Source organism: Mytilus edulis, chromosome 12 (assembly GCF_963676685.1).
Source record: "Mytilus edulis chromosome 12, xbMytEdul2.2, whole genome shotgun sequence".
In the NCBI taxonomy this organism is placed as follows: domain Eukaryota; kingdom Metazoa; phylum Mollusca; class Bivalvia; order Mytilida; family Mytilidae; genus Mytilus; species Mytilus edulis.
In genome coordinates this window covers 69,065,808-69,089,434 of record NC_092355.1, presented here as the reverse complement: position 1 = coordinate 69,089,434, position 23,627 = coordinate 69,065,808, and the positions used below count along the sequence as shown (strand labels likewise).

Below are 23,627 nucleotides of genomic sequence, written 5' to 3'. Positions count from 1 at the left end.
TACGAATAACGAATAAACACTAAATTTTGGTCAGCGAATACTGAAGTCCAACGTCAATTGGCCAAATTCATATATAATATTAACACTTTAAATAACTCTTAAACATTAAATTGTAGGTCGATCTGTCTCGAATAAGTTTCATTGAAATTTGAACCGAAAAAATAACTATGAAGGAAATGGGGAATGATAGCCAAAGGCACAACTAGCATACGTAGAGCAACACAAACAAACGATACCCTTATAAAACGGAGTTGATACATTCGTGTGACGCACAGTTCATTTTACTGTCGTGCAGTATTTGTGTTCTGTCTTAAATTAATTTTAGGTGTTCTTTGTTATTCTGTGGTTTACATGATTAAATAGATTATTATATTATTCATTTATGTATTACTCTGTCCCGAATGTTCTTGTATTTATTTGTACTTTCATCCTGTCACATAATGTTTTCATTTTAGCGGTATTTCTAACATTGCTATATAAGCGAGAGGTTTGACTAAACATAAAACCAGGTTCAACCCACCATCTTAAATGTCCTGTACCAAGTCAGGAGTATGGCAATTGTTAACACATAGTCAGTTTTAGATATGTTGGCGTTTGTTTTTGTCGCAGTTCAGTATTTCTGTTGTTCCGTTTTGTTTTATCTTCTACTAAGTAGTTAATGAGTTTCCGCCAGTTTTGATTTGTGACCCGGATTTGTTTCAGTTAAATCGATTTATGACTATGGAACAGCGATATACTACTATTGCCTTCATTTATAGTAAGCTCGAAACGCTGCACGTTAAACATTCCAAAAGAAAAAAAACACTTCACTGCCTCATTTCAGTTTATACTTTTTGAACGAGAAAGATGGATGAATTGCTGCTTATCTTCCACTAGCAAATTTTATGCCTTTTTCAGGACGAGAACATGATAATGGGATATAGATACAGACCCTTCTTTTAACAAGACCAACTGAATCGGATTTTTCAGTTGCTAGTTCACAAGGTATCAGTCTATGGAAAAACGTGTCACCCTATCCGAGGACATTATTATGACTATAAGCCGACAAGTCCTAAATGCTGAATGCTTAGCGTAGATGCAGCAAATACAAATATTCTTATCTTTGGTTTTGCCTGATAGAAAATCTAACCCACGATCTCCCACACTCGATGCGAGCATGCTACCTATGAAATATCTAGGCAGTATACTTTGAGCGAAACACAATTATGACATACTTTAATAAAACAAACAAGTGAAAAACGGGTTCTTGGATTTGATCAAATTCATTAAGAATATAGTGTGATTAATAATAATTGTCATTAGAACATACAGTACAATTTGGGAGAAAGGACTTGGTCTCGTACTTTTTCTAAAATGGTGCAATGTCAGATGCCAAGACTACTTTGTCAATGAATTTTCCGTATCAGCTTAACGAATAATACTTGATGGTCTAGAATATAGGTATTGACGTTATTGGTGATTAAGATTATAACACAATGTTGACTACTGTTCCTCAATTTTTGACAAATTTACCTGTTATGTTTGTTTTGCTCACATATTGATATCAATATAAAAGAATTCTGTACGACTGCCAAAAAGTTAGAGGTTTAGTAAGCTGTAAAACATGGTTCAATCACTCATTTTCTACATAAGGAAATGCCTGTACTTAGTCGAGAATATGGCAGTTTTTTTTACCTTCGTTTGGTGTGTTTGAGCTTTTGATTTTGCCATATGGACTTTCAGCTTTGAAATTTCCTTAAAGTTCAGTATTTGTGTTTATTCTATTTTTTTTTTTTTTGCTCCGTAGATCATAATTTTTGAGAAAATAAAATCAGAAAATAATTTACAAAAATGCCTCAGATCATAGGTTGGGAAGCCAGATACATAGCACATGTACAATCTTCATATTTTTAGCAATGCAAATTTATTTTCAACCAACATGCTGACTAACATTTGGGGAAATTATCTTAAACATTTTTTTGGATACATTACTAGAAGGAGCATGATCTGAACGCCCATTCGGATCGACTGAGATCAAATCCGTTTTTGATGGATTCGTGTTTCTTAGTTCATAGATTAGTAGATTTTCTTTTAGTTTCGAGTTTTGATTATCGCTTTTATCATCTCTTCAACGTTCGTTTAAGTTTTTTTTAAATATTTTGCATCAGTCATCATTGCAGTGACATTTTTTGACGCAGTGTGCATCTTGTGCAGTACAACATGTACTATTAATCGTATTGGTATCTTTTATTTTGTTGTTCAAGGTATTCAATTTCAAAGTAACAGCATTTGTTCAAAAACCTTAATTATTAGGAAATTACTTTTCTGATTTAGACGTTTCCTGTTTCAACTACTATACCATGATGTGAATATACTTATATCAGATAGAAATGAACAAAATTCAATTGAAAATATTCATTGACAATTACATTAATTAGTTTTGTGTCTTGAAATTGTAATTGTCAAATCCTTCGATGTGTTTATTTCAAAAACCTGCGATTCTTCGTACACTGTTGAGGAATTATAAACTGACGCTCATAATTTGAATGAAGTACTTTCCGATTAATGTTTATTATAAACAGCGTTTTTGCACCCCCATAAATCATGACTATATTAGAGAAACAAAAATGATAACACATTATAGTAGACAATCGGCGGATCACGATGGTAATTATATTATTTGATAATATTTGCAGATCTACTGGTATTAAACAAAATGGATAGACGAAATAAACATTCTTAATGATAAGTCTGTAACAAACCATACTCCCGTTTTGCTTTCTTGAATACAGTCTGCTTTTCCAAACTATTTGTTGCCTGTAAATATGTTTTATCCGGAGAAATACTAGATAAACTTTGGTTTTTCATATCGATGCATTCTGGATAATGCTTTTCTTAATACATTTATGAAGTTAACAATAACCAATAGGACAACGAGTTAACATAGATTAGACCGTTGGTGTTTTCGTTTGAATGGTTTTACACTAGGAATTTTTTAGGCCCCTTGTAGAATGCTATTCGGGGTGAGCCAAGGCTCCGTGTTGAGGGCCGTACCCTGACCTATAATGGTTTACTTTAAAATAAATTATGTCATGGATGGGAAGTTGTCACATTGGCATTGGCACTCATACCGTGTCTTCCTATATCTATAAGCAAATATTGACACGTGTAAAGTGATTCAAAACCTTCCCAGTCACTATATGTATCAATGAATTAGGACAAGCGAGACAAGACAATGCAGAGGCTGTCAGTTCAAAAGCATGGGCATTAATTGACATCACCGGAACTAATTAGCTTACTGAGATAATAATACATTTGTAAGTGAAAGTTCTTCTCTATTCATTATGAAAAATATAAAACAGCAAAACGTGTAAGAATGAATATTAATAATGCACGTGACCGTCAAATCAAAACTGACGATGGAAACTTTTCCAACTAGAACTGTTATACCTAGTTTAATGCTTTATTGAAAGAAATTGCACTTCAGAGCTTGAAAGGGGTATCAAATTATCAGATAAGATACAATTATGCACAGTTTGAAAAGTGGGAGGGTTGCAATCCCGCTAAAATGTTTAACCCCACCACATTCCTTGTGTATGTGCCTATCCAAACTAAGGAGCCAGTAATTTCGTTGTAGTCGTTTGTTGTTGTATTACATATTTGTTTTTCGTTCATTTTTTGTGCATAAATTACGCCGTTAGTTTTGTCATTTCAATTGTTTTACATTTTTCATTTCGGGGTCTTTTATAGCTGACTATGCGGTATGGGCTTTGCTCATTGTTGAAGACTGTACGGTGACCTACAGCTGTTAATGTTGGGTTATTTGGTCTATTGTGGAGAGTTGTTATTATTTTATTAATATAAAATGTGGTCTTACAAAATTTGTCAATAACATGTCATAATATTGTTGGTCTTGGGATATAAACAGATTTAAAAATTTAGGTGTTTTTCAAATTTTTCATTTTTGAATTTTAACACATTTTTAAATGGTTGCTTTGGAAACAAACTATTTAGTAAATTCAAAATTTTAACGTTTTTGTATAGTTTGGGGTTTTGTTTGTCAATACTATAAATATTCATATTGTTTAAATTGATTAACTTTATTTCTATGGGACTTCAAATTTCCTTATTTTATATTTTCAAAAGGGTCTTTTTCACATATTCAGGCAAAATGTTGATTTGATGGTTACCATGGCAACGGGCATAATACAGGGAAAATAAAGACAAAATTTTACTCATCTACCAAAGTTCTTATGATATAGGGCAAAAACAATTACTTTTGTGACATGTCATGAATCACCTTCTGCATGATTTTTACAAAGACCGATAATATAAATCGTGTCAAGTAAAATTAACAGAACATATACGGCCATAATTCCGCAAAAACATGATATATTACAAGATTTCAGTTTGACAAAACTTACTCAAATTATCCTCAGAAAATTAGGATTATATTCCTGACTTTAATAATCATTTCTTGATCACTATTTTGAGATGTTCGTGGATTAAGTGGTACATGGTTGTATGATTTGAATTGATAATCAACATTATTGATAGTGTTGAAATATTTTATGTCTCGAAAGTCACCGTGACAAAACAATCAATTATGATATTTCAAAAGTTTTCCGGTTGTATGAATATTTTCAATATAAAGTATTTTCTAATAATGACAAATAATTTTTAGGAAGTAAAGAAATATTCCCCCATAAGATACACACAATAAACAAATTACAGTGAAATCTGACTAAACCATGTCCTGCATACACTGAAAACCTGTATAAACCAAACATGTTCGCACGCACCGTCATATCAAATAATGTGCGTTGTGAACCTGATAAAACCGAACATCGGCCTAAACCGAACAAAATCATAGGTTTCGAAGAGGTTCGGTTTAAACAGGTTTCACTGTATCTCCCTTTGTGCACAGTTATATTCAGACTATTTGTACCACGTGACAACTTGTCATTTTAGAAATTGTAAAAAAAACTGTTATTTGATCCGATTTATTCTAAATAATAAAATACTATTTTTATCTTACGTTTATAAGCATTTTCCGACAGCAGCTTACTGTTTGTGTAAATGAAGAAATCTGTGATACATAGAAATGCCTCTAAACGTAATATCAAGGATTGTTGCTACTCCTGTTTTTGACTTTTTATTAGATATCCGGAATCCTCTGATTTTATCCATGTAGTGCCAATAAAAAAAAGCCCGCTAACCTTTATTTTTTTTATAATTTTATTTCACAGTTTAAAAAGCCGTTCTCAAAATCTTTAAAAATTCTTGTTATATTTTCATCGTTCTTGAAAGAAAAATTGTACAAATGTTAACTGGATGAACAAATCGGAGATAATATTTTCCAGACACATTTTCAAAAGGCGACAATAGTATACCGGTGTTCAAAAGTCATAAATCAATTGAGAGAAAACAATTCTGTGTTATAAACAATAACTGAGGCATACAAATCAACTATAAGAGGAAGAAAACGGAACAACAGAAATACTGAAGTGCAACAAAACAAACACCAACATACATAGTTACGGACTGTTAGATTACAACTGCCATATTCTTGACAAGGTACAGAATATTTTAAGAAAAAAAGGGGGTTTTTGAATTTAAAATATTTCCAATTACAAAGAATGCGTTTTAACTTTACTGACAAAACAGTTTGTTTCCAATGTAAATGGTCGCAATTCTATCAAGTGTAAATACCACTTTAAACAAATGAACAAATGTATATAGATTTGTCATGCATATTATCAAAAAATAACACAAGAACTTCTAGTTAAAAAATTCTTTGCTTCAATTTTTACCTCATTCACTTACCTGAAACTTTAATGTGGTTAGCTGTTTATTTTTTGCCTCACGAAAAAGATAAGTATCCTTTAAGAAGGAGAAGGCATTGATAGAAGCACAAAATAAATGTAATTCTCAATTTGAAATACCGGGGAAGTCATCATAGGTTTTTAATATATTTTTTTAAAAAATAACCTATTAAAAAGAATGTTAATTGACACAAGGAAATTCCTATTACATTTCTAAACCTGATATTACTTTCAGAAAAAAATTATACACCTCGTGATATTGGTTTTGAAATCGTCGTAATAAACAGGTTGAATGGTTTTGTGAGGAAAAAAATAAAATCAGAAAAATACTGAACTCCGAGGAAAATTCAATCGGAAAGTCCCTAATCAAATGACAAAACACATCAAACGAATGGACAACAACTGTCATATTCCTAACTTGGTACAGGCATTTTCAAATGTAGAAAATGGAGAATTGAGCCTGGTTTTATAGCGCTAAACCTCTCACTTTTACGACAGTCTCATCAAATTCCGTTATATTTACAACGATGTGTGAACAAAACAGACATAATAAATAAAACAGTCAAAATATGGGTACAACAGTCATCACTGTGTTACAATCTTAAAACAAACAATTTTACAAAAAAGCACACAAGCATCTATCATATTTAAATCCCATTCATTGCTTCGCGTGTATGACGTCAGAAAATTTATACGTAACACAGAAAGAAATTTTGTCATTGATATGGTAATATTTCTAAATTAAAATTTAGAATTTTTGAAATACTAAGGCTTTTCTACCTCAGGCATAGATTACCTTAGCTGGATTTGGCAAAACTTTTAGGAATTTTGGTCCTCAATGCTCTTCAACTTCGTACTTTATTTGGCCTTTTTAACTTTTATTGGATTCGAGCGTCACTGATGAGTCTTTTGTAGACGAAACGCGCGTCTGGCGTATATACAAAATTTAGTCCTGGTATCTATGATGAGTTTATATATATCGGACCATGAACCCAAGTAAATTAAACAAAAAATCAAACTGATTGTATTAATATAAGAAAAATGGCTGTGTTCATGTCCGCTTCTAAAGTTCAACCCGTGTAACTCTGATAGAACAAAAACTGTTAAATGTTGGTATGGTCTTCTCAACACTTCTGATCACTTTGTATCAAAATAGTTTTTATAAACTTCTTATATTTTGATTGAAATAATCTGCTTTTTTTTAAATAGAATCAGTTACTAGTATTGGTTACATTGTAAAAAACCAAACAACTTACATCAAGTCATGACAAAGTAACCATATTTGTATTTTGTATTTAAAATTATATGCCCATTACGTAAACCAGAAACTCATGATAGAATGAAACGTGTAAATGGCGCTCGTATATTGGTATACTACAAATCATGAAAATAGAATTGTGAGTTTTAATTTGCTGGGCCATCATTTTGTTCTATTGAAAATAATGAACTCGCTTTTCAAATAAGCAGTCTCAAAAATATCTCAGAACGTAATTTCTGTCATAAATGTCATACCGCATCTATAAACACTGTAAGTATTGGTACTTTCTTTTGAAGAAACGCGCGTCTGGCGTATAAAATTATAATCATGGTACCTTTGATAACTATATACACCACTGGGTGGATGCCACTGCTGGTGGACGTTTCGTTCCCGAGAGTATCACCAGCCCAGTAGTCAGCACTTCGGTGTTGACATGAATATCAATTTATGATCATTTTTATAAATTTTCTGTTTACAAAACTTAAAAAAAAAAAAAAAACAAAAAAAACAAAAAAAAACTAAGGACTTTCTCACCCCAGGAATAGATTACCTAAGCCGTATTTGGCACAACGTTTTGGAGTTTTGGGTCCTCAATGCTCTTCAACTTTGTAATTGTTTGGCTTTATAACTATTTTGATCTAAACGTCACTGATGAGTCTTATGTAGACAAAACGCACGTCTCGCGTATAAAATTATAATCCTGGTATTTTCGAAGAATTCAAAGTTTAGTAAAATAGTTACTGAATTAAAACCTTCCTTGATTACTAAAATAACACATCATGTTTTACAGTTTTAAGATATAATTTTCATTAAAAACGTCAGTCGGAAAGGAATGTATATTGTTATGAATATTTTTTTTCACACAAGGAAATATTTTTTTCATGATAAATCTATGCGCTTTTTGAATAGAAGAAACGTGCTATAGAAAAAAAAATATATAATAAGACATTTAGAAAATATGTCATTACATTTTATCAGTATACTTTCGGGCAACAGTTGCTTATCGATGTATCGAGGTACTAATACTAAGTCAGTGGTCGTTATAACATTAACGAGGGGGAGGACAGGGGGTTCCCTTCTCCCTTCTCCCACCCCTCTTCTCCTTTCTCCTACCCCTCTTCTCCTTATTTTTTTTTAATTTACCGGAAAAAAGAGAGATATTTTATTTTTTCATATTTTATTTTTTTCTCCAACCTTTTCTCCTTTCTTCCAGCCTTCCTCTCCTTTCTCCTCTACCCCCTTTCTCCCTGTCTCCCTTACCCTCATTAACGATACAATCTTTTCTGTATCAGATTCGCATAATAATCTAACTAATTTCTCTTCAGTGATGCTCGTGACCAAAACTTATTAGAAATACACGAAGAGCTTATAAACCAAATAAAAAGAGATTTTTTTACCAAATGCATGTATGGGGTAGACATATTCCTTGATTTAAAATAATTTAAAAAAATTGTAGCAATAAGAACCATAAATCGAGGTAGCAACTATAAATAAAAGTAATCTCTTTTTTATTTTCATTGAATTGTCTGTTGTTAAATATATCTAAGCTTATATATTTTAAACACTGTTTGCTTATCGTACATTATAAATTTAGCAATTGATTAATCGACAGGTGGATGAACAAAATATGCCATTTTTTAAACACTGATCGCTTACCGTATATAATATATTTAGCATTTGGATACTTTACTACACACATGTTACAGGTGGATGAACACATATACTAACACAGTGGAGGAAATCAAACATGGCTATTTACAGTATATTCTTACTTTTGATTTGACTGTGCTAATTTATCAGTCGCACAACGATACGAACCAACATGGGAATCTCTCGAAAGCAGACCTCTTCCGTCATGGTTTGATGAAGCTAAGCTATGTATTTTTATTCACTGGGGAGTGTTTTCCGTTCCTAGTTATAGTGCAGTTTGGTTCTGGAATTATTGGAAAAATGGACATAAAGACATTAACAATTTTATGAAACGTAACTATCGACCTGGTTATACATATGCTGACTTTGCAGCAGATTTCAAAACAGAATTCTATGATCCAAAACGGTGGGCTGCTATATTACAGGCCTCCGGGGCTAAATATGTTGTTTTAGTTTCTAAACATCACGAGGGCTTTACAAATTGGCCGTCAAATTATTCGTGGAACTGGAATTCTTACGACACTGGACCGCATAGAGATCTAGTCGGCGAACTAGCTACTGCAGTTCTGGAGACAACAGATCTTCGATTTGGTCTCTATCATTCCCTGTTTGAATGGTTTAATCCGCTGTTTCTGAAGGACAAAGAAAATAATTTTACAACACAAGATTTTGTGAAAATGAAATCAATGCCTGAACTATATGAACTTGTGAATCGATATAAACCGGAAGTAATTTGGTCAGATGGCTCCGGCCAAGCGACAGATAGTTACTGGATGTCTAAGGAATTTATAGCTTGGCTCTACAATGACAGTCCTGTCAAGGATACTGTTGTCGTCAATGATAGATGGGGTCGTTGCGATATTTGCCGCCATGGGGGATATCTTACGTGCAATGATAGGTATAATCCGAAATCTCTCCAGAACAGAAAATTTGAAAACCCAATGACGATAGACAAAAACCACTGGGGATTCCGAAGAGAAGCAAACATAGAAGACTTTTATACATCACGAGAACTGATTTCTACATTTGCACAAACTGTAAGCTGCGGAGGTAATATGCTTATGAACGTCGGACCAACTAGCTATGGAACATTCCAACCAATCTATGAAGAAAGACTTCTTCAATTTGGAAAATAGATGAAAATAAATGAGGAAGCAATATATAGTTCAAAGCCATGGACAACACAAAAAGACAACGCAACGAATGCATGGTATAGAATGAAGAAAACGACGAGCGGAACTAACGTTTATGCCATTTTACTAGACTGGCCTGAGAAAATATATTTGAATTTGAAAGCACCTGTGGCCAGTAGCAGCACTTCTATAACGATGCTAGGATATTCAGGTTATTTTAGTTACTCAATAGTGCAACCATCCGGGATTAATATAACATTACCAGTCATATCATTTTCAAAGATACCAAGTACCGATGCGTGGGTTTTTAAATTGACTGATTTAAAGAACTAATTGACTCCATTGTAATAATGTAATCAGGTGCCTATTTCAATGTCACTAAAGAGTCATTTGCGGGTAACTGAAATGACAATGTTTTGGTAGATCCTTTATTGTTAACAATGTCTGACATCTTTCATATTTTTTCGAGTCATTCTATTTATACAAGTTAAAAGTGTTACATGAGACTACTATAACACTTGGTAGTATTGTCATAATAGTTGTAGATATATCCAGATGTAATAATTTTAGAATAATTGGCTCTTTAACTTTATTGTCGTTAGTATGTTTTAATTTTGTAAAGAACCTTTGACTTTCGTTTCATTGTGTGTTCAAGCAGGAAGCGTGACATAACAGTTTAATATTTTTATGAATAGACGTATTACAATTCATAATTTCTGTCTAAATTTAAAAATGAACAAATTAAGGACTTTCATTAAAGTGACAGGTTTGGCTAGCAATAAAACCAGGTTTAATCCACCATTTTCTACATAAGAAAATATCTTTACCAAGTCATGAATATGACAGTTATCGATTCATTGGTGTGTTTTGAGCTTTTTATTTTGCCATATGATAAAGAACATTCCGCTTGGAATTTTCCTCAGAGTTCGGTATTTGTATAGTACCAAGATTGTGTTGGTTTATAATTTAGTTGTGAGTTTTGATTCTTCTTCTTCACCTCAACCTTTTTTGAAGTTCAAACAGTTATTGTAGCATTAATTTGTTTTGCTATTCAACCACCTGTTTTGATGACTCATTATAACCTATGATGTTTTATTTGAATATAAACTGTTGCGCCTGTCCCATGTCAGGATCCTCTGGCCTTTATTAGTCTTGGTTTTTTTTTATGTTTTGGGGTTTGCTGTTACATCCATTTTCATTCAACTACTACACATTTTGTTGAAGGGCTAGCTGAATCCCGACTCCGGGTGTGGTATTTGCTCGCTGTGTTGAATACCCATTGATGCATTCGTCTATTTGCAGCTCTTTGGTTGGGTTGTTGTCTATTTGACACATTCTACATTTTCAATCTCAAGGTTTTTATTCAAGGTGAAGCTTAATAAAGATAAAATTGATAAAATTAGAAGGTAGAAGATATATATGTGTGTGTGTGTTTAATTTATACTTTTTAAACATGGCAGTGGCGTCAAACATGATTTAATGTTAAAGATTACCCGACTTACTCTTCATAACAAGGCAATTATCCATTTCCAGGAATTTTTTTTACAAAGGCCAGAAAAGAGATGAAAACGAGTTGATTTAGGAGATTTCTACGTGGATTTTTTAAAAGTAATTTGTTAATTTGCATATAGTGCTTGTACATGATGTAGTGCATGAAAAGATTTTGTAGACGAAACCTTCCTTATAATTATTATATTGGCTTTTATGAAAAAAGAGGGGGCAGAACGGTCATATTTAAACTTCATCTTATCTCTTGCTTTGTTTTGGTTTTACTATTATTTTTATGCCCACCTACGATAGTAATGGGGCATTATGTTTTCTGAAATGTGCGTCCGTTCGTTCGTCCTTCCATCCTTCGTCCCGCTTCAGGTTAAAGTTTTTTGTCAAGGTAGTTTTCGATGAAGTTGAAGTCCAATCAACCTGAAACTCAGTACACATGGGCCCTATGATATGATCTTTTTTTTTATTTTAATGCCAAATTCGTGTTTTGACACAATCTCATGGTTTACTGAACATAGAAAATGAAAGTGTAAATTTCAGGTTAAAGTTTTTGGTCTAGGTAGTTTTTTATGAAGTTGAAGTCCAATCTACTTGAAACTTAGTATACATGTTCCCTGTGATATGATCTTTCTAATTTTAATGCCAAATTAAAGTCTTTATCCCAACTTTACGGTCCACTTAACACAGAAAATGATAGTGCGAGTGAGGCATCTGTGTACTATGGACACATTCTTGTTTGAATTGTTTCATACTTTATTGATAGTTATGACATTTGTTAGTTAGATATAAAAAAATACCGGTCCATTATCCCGGGCTCGTTCACCATTAGTAGTATAGAATAATTTGATTGTTACTTATTAGTTTCTTAAATATATACAGATCTGAGTTATAATATATCCAAATAAAACATATATCAATACAGAAACTTCTAAACTGCTGTATAAGGAGAAGACAAAAAAAAAGATTCACTTAAACTACAGAAAATAGGAATTTTGGCAACAGCAAAAAACGAAGCACTTCTTAGTTACAGCATTCAATGCAGCTTACAAGAATTTTCCTTTTGGATAATATTTGTACATGTTACTATGAAGAACATAAATGCATATATATACTAGGACAAAACAACAAACCAACATAAGAAACCAACATATAAAAATATTAAAGTATAACATAAATGGTGACGTGGAGAAGGTAACAAAAAGTGTAAAGAGACTCATTGGATGGCAGATGTCATTCTGCGGTTGTAATGTTTTTGTAATGTACTATGATGGTAATTATTAATGCATTTCTCTGTGTAGACAGTTCTTGCGTTTGAGTTGTAATTTTAGTGATATTCTTTGACATTGTAATAAAAGCGGGATGGTTGGCTATTCATAAAAAAGGTTCAACCCACCTTTTTTTTCTTAAAATGCAGTTTAGTGTTTCTGTTGTTTCTATCTTGAATTAATGTTTTTCACTCGGTTTTGGTTTGTAATACTACTGTTGCTTAATTAGGTATACAAATCTTTGGTTTCATTTGAGTGACCATTAAAAAAAAAGGCAACAGTAGTATACCGCTGTCCAAAAGTCATGAATCAATTAAGAGAAAACAAATCCGGGTACCAACTAAAACCCAGTGAAACTCATCAACAAGCATCGAATTATCTATAAGTTTTTGCGATGTTTAAATTAAATTAAACAAACTAATAATTAACCTAAATAAGCATTAGAATATGGCGTGCTTCTTTCGCTTTGTAAACAACACCGTGATAAAATTCTCGATACATCTATACTTAGCGCAGACTTAGAGATATTGATAAAAATGGATGTTACAATGAATCTCCCACGTAAATCCACATGTATTAAGAACGCTTTGCCGATTTTATTGTTTTAAAGATTGCAATTACAAAAAGATGAAAGAACTTTTATTCTTATTCGGATGCAAAATAAAAAGAAATAATGTATAAGATCTTGGTAAAATTAACAAAATCGAAATAAATGAACATTCTGCGAAAGTCTATTAAGTTTTTTGGCGCATTTAAGTCATTTCAAAACATGTCGTCATACATATGAAAACGCTACAGTTGTTTACGTTAAGTAAACCATCGAAATTCGTATAATTTTGTATTAAAATGGATATTTGGGGTAGGTTTTGTATTATTTTCTATTCTATTGCATTATTCGCACATTTACTGATTTCAGCAAGTCAACATGACGACCCCTTAGTTACGAAATGTCAACCTTTGATTTGACGGTAGCCTACGAGAAAAACATGTAAAAACCAATACATTTAAATGCCAAACTTTATAGTACCATTTAACCCCACCCGTAAAAACCGCCAAAACTTTCCTCGTCCCTTATGCACCTAACATCAAATTTATAACTAGTACATACTGTTGCAAAACCAGTATCCGAACTAGTTATACTAGTTCCAATCTATAGATAATTACTACAAATAGCAAACGGGAAAAACCCTATTTCAAACGAAATAAAATACATTTAAAACAAATTGTTAACATCACCCTTTGATCAGTTAAGAATATAGTGGTTATTTTTGGTAAATTTATTGATATGAATCAATAAAATACTTAAAATAGCATTCAATACTTTTCATTCCATAATAATTACATTAGATGTATGTTTCATTATAATACGTTATTCTGATTGGTTAACTAGCAATCTCGTGGTATTCCTTAATCAATTGCACTACACAATGCAACTTTTCATTCATGATGACACGAGGTCCCACAATAAAGTGCACAGGTAAATGAAATAAAGACTTGATAAAAAGCGTGTTTTCATGATCCTATAGGTAAAAATGTAATTATAAGTATTGAATGCTTTTTTTTGTAACTTTATAGGGTTGTAAAAGCGTTGACCGTGCGCACATTTTTAGTATGAAGCGCTTCCGCGCTTCATACAAATGTACTTCGGTCAACGCTTTTACACTCCAATAAATTTACAAAAAAGAGCATTCAATTCTTAATTGTTGTTGGTAAGATCATGAAAACTCGATTTCTATCAAGTTATTCCTTTTTTGTACATGTGCACTTTATTGTGAAAGCTCATGTCATCATGAATGATACATTTCATTTTGAAATGACGATTAATTAATATATTTTACCAAATCATATTTTTTCATATGGTTTGATTATGTTTGTTTGCCCAAATATTATTTAAAGGTATTTCAAAGTAGTATTTGCTGCATTCTATTAATTAGTGTATAGTTATAAAACTGATCACTACACTGTGTTTTTCACTATTGATATATAACTGAAATTGTTTAAAATTGTCATAAAGCGGGAGGTTTAGCTAGTTATTTTACCAGGTCCAATATGAAATGTCCTGTACCCAGTCAGGTATATGGCAAATTGTTAGCTAATAGTTCATTTCTATATATGTTGACGTTTGTTTTTGTGCAGCTCGGTGTTCCTGTTGTTATTTTTTTTCTTCTTATAGTTTGTGTGTCCCTCGGTTTTGGTTTTTACTCCATCGATTTGAAACCTTCGAGCTCCGGTATACTACTGTTGTTTTTTTTCTTTATTTTCTACTTCTCCACAAATATGGAAATATTCAGCGTTGTCAATTAATGTGATTATTTTTATATATATTTAATAGTGTTGTCAAATCGTACACCTTTTCCTAACCGGTTACTCGGATAATCGTTCGACCGATTAACCGGTTAACCGGTAGTTTAAGTTGGCGATTGAAAGCCTTATCAATATTATCCTACACATAGATACAATGTAAGATGTGGTATGAGAGCCAATTTGACAACCTTTCATCCAAGCTTTTGGAACTGAAGTTTGTCCTTTGGTATTATAAGGCTTGTCTGTGAGGATTCTGGGCGAAGTTTGACTTTTAATAATCAAATACACCGTATCAACTATAGCGTTTTTTCCAACTTCAGATAGAAAAATAAAAAAAAAAAAACTTCTTGATCTCATAGAACTGAATATGTCTGAAACCGATTATTCTTTCCATATCTCTTGTTGTCTTCGAATATAATGTGGAGTGTTTCAATTTGAAATGATTAATTATTAAAAAGAAGATGTGGTATGATTGACAATCAGACAATTCTCCACAAGTGACCAAAATGACACAGAACAACTGTTGGTCACCGTACGACATGTTTCTTTACTTTGTTTGCTTGTTTTTTAAGCATGTTACTCGTACTATCACGTATACATTGAGTACATTCATATTGGTTTCCATTTCACAATTTTTGAGTAAGCATTTCGTTTAAAGTAAGAATAAGCCTTGCACTACGGAGGTTTCACATTTAAATATAGGTTTACACAATATTAGATCAAACACAAAATAATGAAGTAACTAGTATTTAATCGCATTACTGATTTAAAGTTACTGTTAAAAAAACATGTATACTAATTATGTTTGTTTAAGATCCTGCCCGAGCTCTAATTAATTTTATGTTTTTTAGGATAAACAATAGCAATCAATATACTGGACAATTGATATGTCAAATTAATTACCTCGACGACATTTTTAAAATAAAACATAACTATTTATTGATCTATTACAAATTTTATCAAATCTATCAAAATTGAAAAAAGTCCGGTTAACCGGTTAGCGTTTTTGGTATTCGGTATTCGGTCGTTCGACCGGTTAACCGGTTAACCGTTGACAACACTAATATTTATATAGTATATGAATATACAATAAATTCATTAACCCTATATGTGTGCTTTCGTAAGCCAGTGTATTGCTTTCAGAGGTTACATATAATGAATCATACATGAAATGTAATCATAATTGTATAATACTAGTTTTGCTTTTGGTGCTCTTCCAAAAGAAACACTGACTTGTGTGTTGAAACACAGGTGATTAAATATGAAAATCTTTGTCACTAGTCGCTTATCGTATATATTCTAAATTTAGCAATGACTAAACAGGTCGATAATCTGATACCAAAACAAGTCAAGGAATTCAATTAAATAAGGCTATTTCTTACATACAATACCGAAGCATGCTAAATTGGTAACATCAACCTGTGATAAAAAGATGTACTGTAGTGCATGCTTACAAGTTCTGTTGCAATAATCTATGACTTTTCTGTTGTAAAATATACCTATTGTAACACTGTTTGCTTATCGTACATTATTAATGTTATAAATTTAGCAATTGATTATTTAACAGGTGGATGAACATAAACCAACACAAGTCAAGGAAATCAAATATGGATATCTACAGTTTATGTTTCTATTTATGTTGTGCATATTTATCTGCTGCACAACGGTACGAACCAACATGGGAATCTCTCGAAAGCAGATCTCTTCCGTCATGGTTTGATGAAGCTAAGCTAGGTATTTTTATGCACTGGGGAGTGTTTTCTGTTCCTAGTTATAGTGCAGTTTGGTTTTGGAATAATTGGGAAAATGGAAATAAAGACATTAACAATTTTATGAAACGTAACTATCGACCTGGTTATACATATGGTGACTTTGCAGCAGATTTCAAAACAGAATTCTATGATCCAAAACGGTGGGCTGCTATATTACAGGCCTCCGGGGCTAAATACGTTGTTTTAGTTTCTAAACATCACGAGGGCTTTACAAATTGGCCGTCAAATTATTCATGGAACTGGAATTCTTACGACACTGGACCACATAGAGATCTAGTCGGTGAACTAGCTACTGCAGTTCGGGAGACAACAGATCTTCGATTTGGTCTCTATCATTCTCTGTATGAATGGTTCAATCCGTTGTATCTGAAGGACAAAGAAAATAATTTCACAACACAAAATTTTGTGAAAATGAAAACAATGCCAGAACTATATGAACTTGTGAATCGATATAAACCGGAAGTAATTTGGTCAGATGGCGACTGGGAAGCATCGGATAGTTACTGGATGTCAAAGGAATTCATCGCTTGGCTCTACAATGACAGTCCTGTCAGGGATACTGTTGTCACCAATGATAGATGGGGGCGCGGCGATATGTGTCACCATGGAGGGTATCTTACATGCAGCGATAGGTATAATCCTAAAACTCTCCAGAAAAGAAAATTTGAAAACCCAATGACGATAGACAAAAATCACTGGGGATTCCGAAGAGAGGCAAATATTGAAGACTTTTATACATCAAGAGAACTGATTTCTACATTTGCGGAAACTATTAGCTGCGGAGGGAATATGCTTATGAACGTTGGACCAACTAGCTATGGTACAATCCAACCAATCTATGAAGAAAGACTTCTACAATTTGGAAAATGGATGAAAATAAACGAGGAAGCAATATATAAGTCAAAACCATGGACAACACAACAAGACAACGCTACGAATGCATGGTATACAATGAAGAAAACGACGAGCGGAACTAACGTTTATGCCATTTTACTTGACTGGCCTGATAAAAACTATTTGTATTTGAATGCACCTGTGGCCAGTAGTAGCACTTCGATAACGATGCTAGGATATTCAGGTTATTTTAGTTATTCAAAAGTTCAACCATCCGGGATTAATATAACATTACCCGTCATATCATTCTCAAAGATACCAAGTACTGATGCGTGGGTTTTTAAATTAACTGATTTAAAGAATTGATTCCGTTGTAATAATGAAATGCTCGAACATAAGTACCTCTAGTTGTTGCTGACGTGGAATCATCCCTTTTTAGGAGAGAAAAAAAACGGATATTCATATTACTTTCAGACATATAAAACATACAAATATATTCAGGGACTTTTAATGCAATTAATTTTGAGTGCAACTAGATATTAGCTTAAGTAACTAGTGTGAACTTTTCTTTCTATTTTTGTAGCAAACTATTCATGTTATGTTATTACCTTTTAATTTTGATATTTGTGCTTATGCTCACATTTTCGTCGTGTATTTCATTAAAATCCTCAAAGAAATTCGCAAACACTTTGGAGTACTCAAGTCATGTTTAGCATTGTTAGTTTCCTAGTTTCAGAGGGGAAGATCTCTAGACAAATTCAAAGTAAAATTGGTATTTATAAACAACTAACCAGTTATATTCTCATAATTCAAACTATAAAGACAACAATAGTATACCGGTGTTCAAAAGTCGAAAATCGATTGAGCGAAAACAAATCCGGGTTAAAAACCAAAACCGAGAGAAACAGATCAATTATAACATGTTTAAGTGGGAAACAAATGAACAACAGAAACAACAGAAACACTGAAGTGCAACAAAAACAAACGTCAACGAACATAGACATGAACGATTTGATAACAACTGCAGTAATCCGGACTTGGTACAGCACATTTTAAGAAAAACAAGTGAGTTGAACCTGGTGTAATGGCATGCCATACCTCCTACTTTATGACAATGTTAAAAAAAAATATCGCTAAAACACTACGTGACAGAACACAGCATAAGCTCACGTTAGAACATTCACAACAGAGAAACGCAAATACAAATAATATAATAGTCAACACAACATCACATTATGCAACCCGCAAAACAACAACGCACATATACCATCGACGACCAACACGCGCTAACTTAACTAACATGCAATCTCGAATTATATTCACAATATTCGTCTAAACAATTTCATGGCAATAGTTGTCTATTGTTTTGCATTGTTTCGATCATTTCAGTTATATATATATATAGGTCTTAACTTGATGATTATTATTGCTGTTCACAATTTCAGTATATCTGAAAAACAAAATTTTGTTAAGACACTACAAACAAGAATGTGTCCAAAGTACACGGATGCCCCACTCCCACTATCATTTTCCATGTTCAATGGACCGTGAAATTGGATAAAAAATATAATTAGGCATTAAAATTAGAAAGATAATATCATAGGGAACATTTGTACTAAGTTTCAAGTTGATTGGACTTCAACTTCATCAAAAACTACCTTGACCAAAAACTTTAACCTGAAACATGCACTTTCATTTTCTATGTTCAGTGGACCGTGAAATTGGGGTCAAAAGTTTAATTTGGCTTTAAAATTAGAAAGATCATATCATAAGGAACATGTGTACTAAGTTTCAAGTTGATTGGACTTCAACTTCATCAAAAACTACCTTGACCAAAAACTTTAACCTGAAGCGGGACAGACGGACGAACGAACGGACGAACGAACGAACGGACGCACAGACCAGAAAACATAATGCCCCTCTACTATCGTAGGTGGGGCATATCATAGGGAACATTTGTACTAAGTTTCAAGTTGATTGGACTTCAACTTCATCAAAAACTACCTTGACCAAAAACTTTAACCTGAAACATGCACTTTCATTTTCTATGTTCAGTGGACCGTCAAAAGTTTAATTTGGCTTTAAAATTAGAAAGATCATATCATAAGGAACATGTGTACTAAGTTTCAAGTTGATTGGACTTCAACTTCATCAAAAACTACCTTGACCAAAAACTTTAACCTGAAGCGGGAAAGACGGACGAACGAACAGACGAACGAACGAACGAACGAACAGACGGACGGACGAACGAACGAACGGACGCACAGACCAGAAAACATAATGCCCCTCTACTATCGTAGGTGGGGCATAAAAAAAAACGTTAAAATGTCATAAATCGTCATTCTGGAGCAATATTATATTAATATTAATTTGATGATTTCGGAAATATTGACATTTTTGTAGCATAAAAATCAATATCCTATTATGATTCAATTGAACAGGTTTTGTGTTGCCATTATTTAGATCTTATTCTTTTGGTCATTTCTATGTGTAGTGACAGATGTTATCCATTCTATTGGTCATTTCTATGTGTAGTGACAGATGTTATCCATTCTTTTGGTCATTTCTATGTGTAGTGACAGATGTTATCCATTCTATTGGTCATTTCTATGTGTAGTGACAGATGTTATCCATTCTATTGGTCATTTCTATGTGTAGTGACAGATGTTATCCATTCGTTTGATGTGTTTGAGCTTTTGATTTCACTATTTGATAAACAACTTTCGGTTGAATTTTTCTCGGAGTTCGGTACTTTTGTTATTTTACTTTTTTCTATCTTTATAACAAAAATCGATAAATACGGTGAGTCACAAATGTTCTAGTCAGGTTCCAAATAAAATCTTTTAAAAAAGTGACCACAAGGATGACCATTGATTACACTAGGTCATACTAATTAAAATTGAGAATGGAAATGGAGAATGTGCCAAAGACACAACAACCCGACCATAGAAAAAAACAACCGCTATTATATTTAAGTCATGCCATGAAAGAAGTCATGACTACTTGATAGATAGACAAATAACACAACAACTAAACATTTCTATCAGTACCAACATGTCTCCAGTCATCACACTTGTTCCTGAAACAACCTGCATTAGGCAAGAGAGATTATAAATGTCCGGGAAGACTTCACATAAAATCGAGAAGCTTCAAATCCAACACTGACCTTAACAGGGCAGCTTAATTATTAGTTAAATGCTGTTTTGGGGAGCTATAACTAAGATCTAGCATGATCAATAACATTCATCGTGTATGAAAAACGTGCCAGTTCCAAATTACCTTTACCTCTTGGGTTGCCTTCAAAAATATCATCATATTTATACAAGTCCGATCTGACTTAAGAACTACAAGAGTGCACACGCTGAAATGTCTCGCCTTCTATACTAATCATTGATATTATGTTGATAGTCCTAAGTATAAAGCTAAGCTTTATTACAACTGTCACATAAACTTAACATTAACCAAGATAACTAAACAAAGACCAATGAACCTTGAAAATGAGGTCAAGGTCAGATGAACCATGCCAGGCAGACAAGTACAGCTAACAATGCTTCTATACAACATATATAGTTGACCCATTACTGATAGTTTAAGAAAAATAGACCAAAACACAAAAACTTAACACTGTGCAATGAACCATGAAAATGAGGTCACGGTCAAATAAAACCTGCGCGACTGACATAAAGATCATAAAATATTTCCATACACCAAATATAGTTGACCTATGGCATATAGTATTAGATAAAAAGACCAAAACTCAAAAACTTAACTTTGACCACTGAACCATGAATATGAGGTCAAGGTCACATGACATCTGCCCGCTAGACATGTATAGCTTACAATCATTTCATACAACAAATATAGTAGACCTATTGCATATAGTATGAGAAAAACAGACCAAAACACAAAAATTTAACTATAACCACTGAACCATGAAAATGAGGTCAAGGTCAGATGACACCTGCCAGTTGGACATGTACACCTTACAGTCCTACCATAGACTGAATATGCTAGCCCTATTGCTTATAGTATCTGAGATATGGACTTGACCACCAAAACTTAACCTTGTTCATTGATCCATGAAATGAGGTCGAGGTCAAGTGAAAACTGTCTGACAGACATGAGGACCTTGCAAGGTACGCACATATCAAATATAGTTATCCTATTACTTATAATAAGAGAGAATTCAACATTACAAAAAATTTGAACTTTTTTTTCAAGTAGTCACTGAACCATGAAAATGAGGTCAAGGTTATTGGACATGTGACTGACGGAAAGTTCGTAACATGAAGCATCTATATACAAAGTATGAAGCATCCAGGTCTTCCACCTTCTAAAATATAAAGCTTTTAAGAAGTGAGCTAACACCGCCGCCGCCGTAGCCGCCGCCGGATCACTATCCCTATGTCGAGCTTTCTGCAACAAAAGTTGCAGGCTCGACAATAAAATTACATAATTCAAGCATCCACCTCTGATTCGTTATAAGGGAAGACAATTCGTTATAAGGGGAGACAATTCGTTATAAGGGGAGACAATTCGTTATAAGGGGAGACAATTACACAAAACATTTCTGGTATGATTGTCAATGAGACAACTATCCAGCAAAGTTGAAATAAAGTGGATGTAGCTTAATACAACATTTCATGCGAGTACTTTTTGTAGTTCCTAAAAAAATTAAGAGGGAAGAACTGACACCTATAAATAGAAAGACAGGTCAACAAGTTTTATAATTTTTAATTTGCTTTTTTGCCAAGCTATCAAAAGGCACAACACGGACACCAGACAAATCAAGCTATTTCAACCCTCTTAAAATAAAATAGGCATGGGGGTCTCAACATGAGTTTTTGGGTACATATGTGTAGCTAGAATTTCAAAAACACTTCCCATCCATATATTGTAGTCTTGTGAAATCCTGACCCATAAACATATTTCATGGCAAAATAATATCCCATTCATATATTCCTCAATTATCATACAGTATCTTTAACATTTTGACTTGATTTTAAACGATAAAAACAGCATTTGTACAAACATCTAATCGAAAGATGAAAATTAATGACCTATTGACATATTACCTTGGTCAAATTGCAACCCATTGATATATTTGATGTGTCAAAAAAAAAGGCACCCATTCCAGCGGCACATCTGTATACAACTTCATATAGAAACAAGAATGTGTCCAAAGTACACGGATGCCCCACTCGCACTATCCTTTTCCATGTTCCATGGACCTTGAAATTGGGTAATAATCTAATTTGGTATTAAAATTAGAAAGATTATACTATAGGGAACATATGTACTAAGTTTCAAGTTGATTGGACTTCAGCTTCACCAAAAACTACCTTGACCAAAAACTTTAACCTGAAACTCCAACTTTCATTTTCTATGTTCAGTGGACCGTGAAATTGGGGTCAAAAGTCTAATTTGGCTTTAAAATTAGAAAGATCATATCATAAGCAACAAGTCTACTAAGTTTCAAGTTGATTGGACTTCAGCTTCATCAAAAACTACCTTGACCAAAAACTTTAATCTGAACGGACGGACGCACAGACGAACGGAGCCACAGACCAGAAAACATAATGCCCCTCTACTATCTTAGGTGGGGCATAAAAAAACCCTATGCAAATAGGGAGGTTGATTCAGCTTCATTGGGTTGCTACATTTTAAGTTCTGCCTTACCATAACATAATACACAATCGGATGAATCCTTTCTAATGCTTATAATTTGTTTAATTGTATGATAATGTGACCTTTCAAATAAAGGTTTCTTTCAACACGTCCCACTCAAATCAGAATATTTGGATGTACTGTATGATCTTGCAGTGACTTGTGTGCTTTAACTCGATGTTGACTTTGAGATAAGGATTAAATTGAGAATGGAAATAGGGAATGTGTCATAGATACAACAACCTGACCAAAGAGCACATAACAGCTGAATGCCACCTATGGGGCTTCACCACAGGGAGAAAATCCTGCACCAGGAGGGCTTTAACTGGCCCCTAAACAAAACGTGTACTAGTTCAATGAAAACGAACGCTAAATTTCGAAACATACTAGAAGATCTAAAGAGCCTATGTCCAACACCTCGGTCTATGTGCATATCATAA

The 23,627-nt window shown here is 33.2% G+C and overlaps 1 protein-coding gene and 1 pseudogene across 1 annotated transcript; both read left to right on the top strand.

Annotated features, from left to right (window-relative positions):
- The first annotated feature begins 8,840 nt into the window (after nucleotides 1-8,840).
- Nucleotides 8,841-10,437, top strand: LOC139497805 (alpha-L-fucosidase-like; annotated as a pseudogene).
- Nucleotides 10,438-16,465: 6,028 nt separating this feature from the next.
- LOC139499002 (alpha-L-fucosidase-like) lies at nucleotides 16,466-18,197 on the top strand. The gene has a single exon (XM_071287656.1). It carries the CDS (start codon nucleotides 16,486-16,488, stop codon nucleotides 17,884-17,886), a length of 1,401 nt encoding a protein of 466 aa, XP_071143757.1. The 5' UTR covers nucleotides 16,466-16,485; the 3' UTR covers nucleotides 17,887-18,197.
- Nucleotides 18,198-23,627: the final 5,430 nt, after the last annotated feature.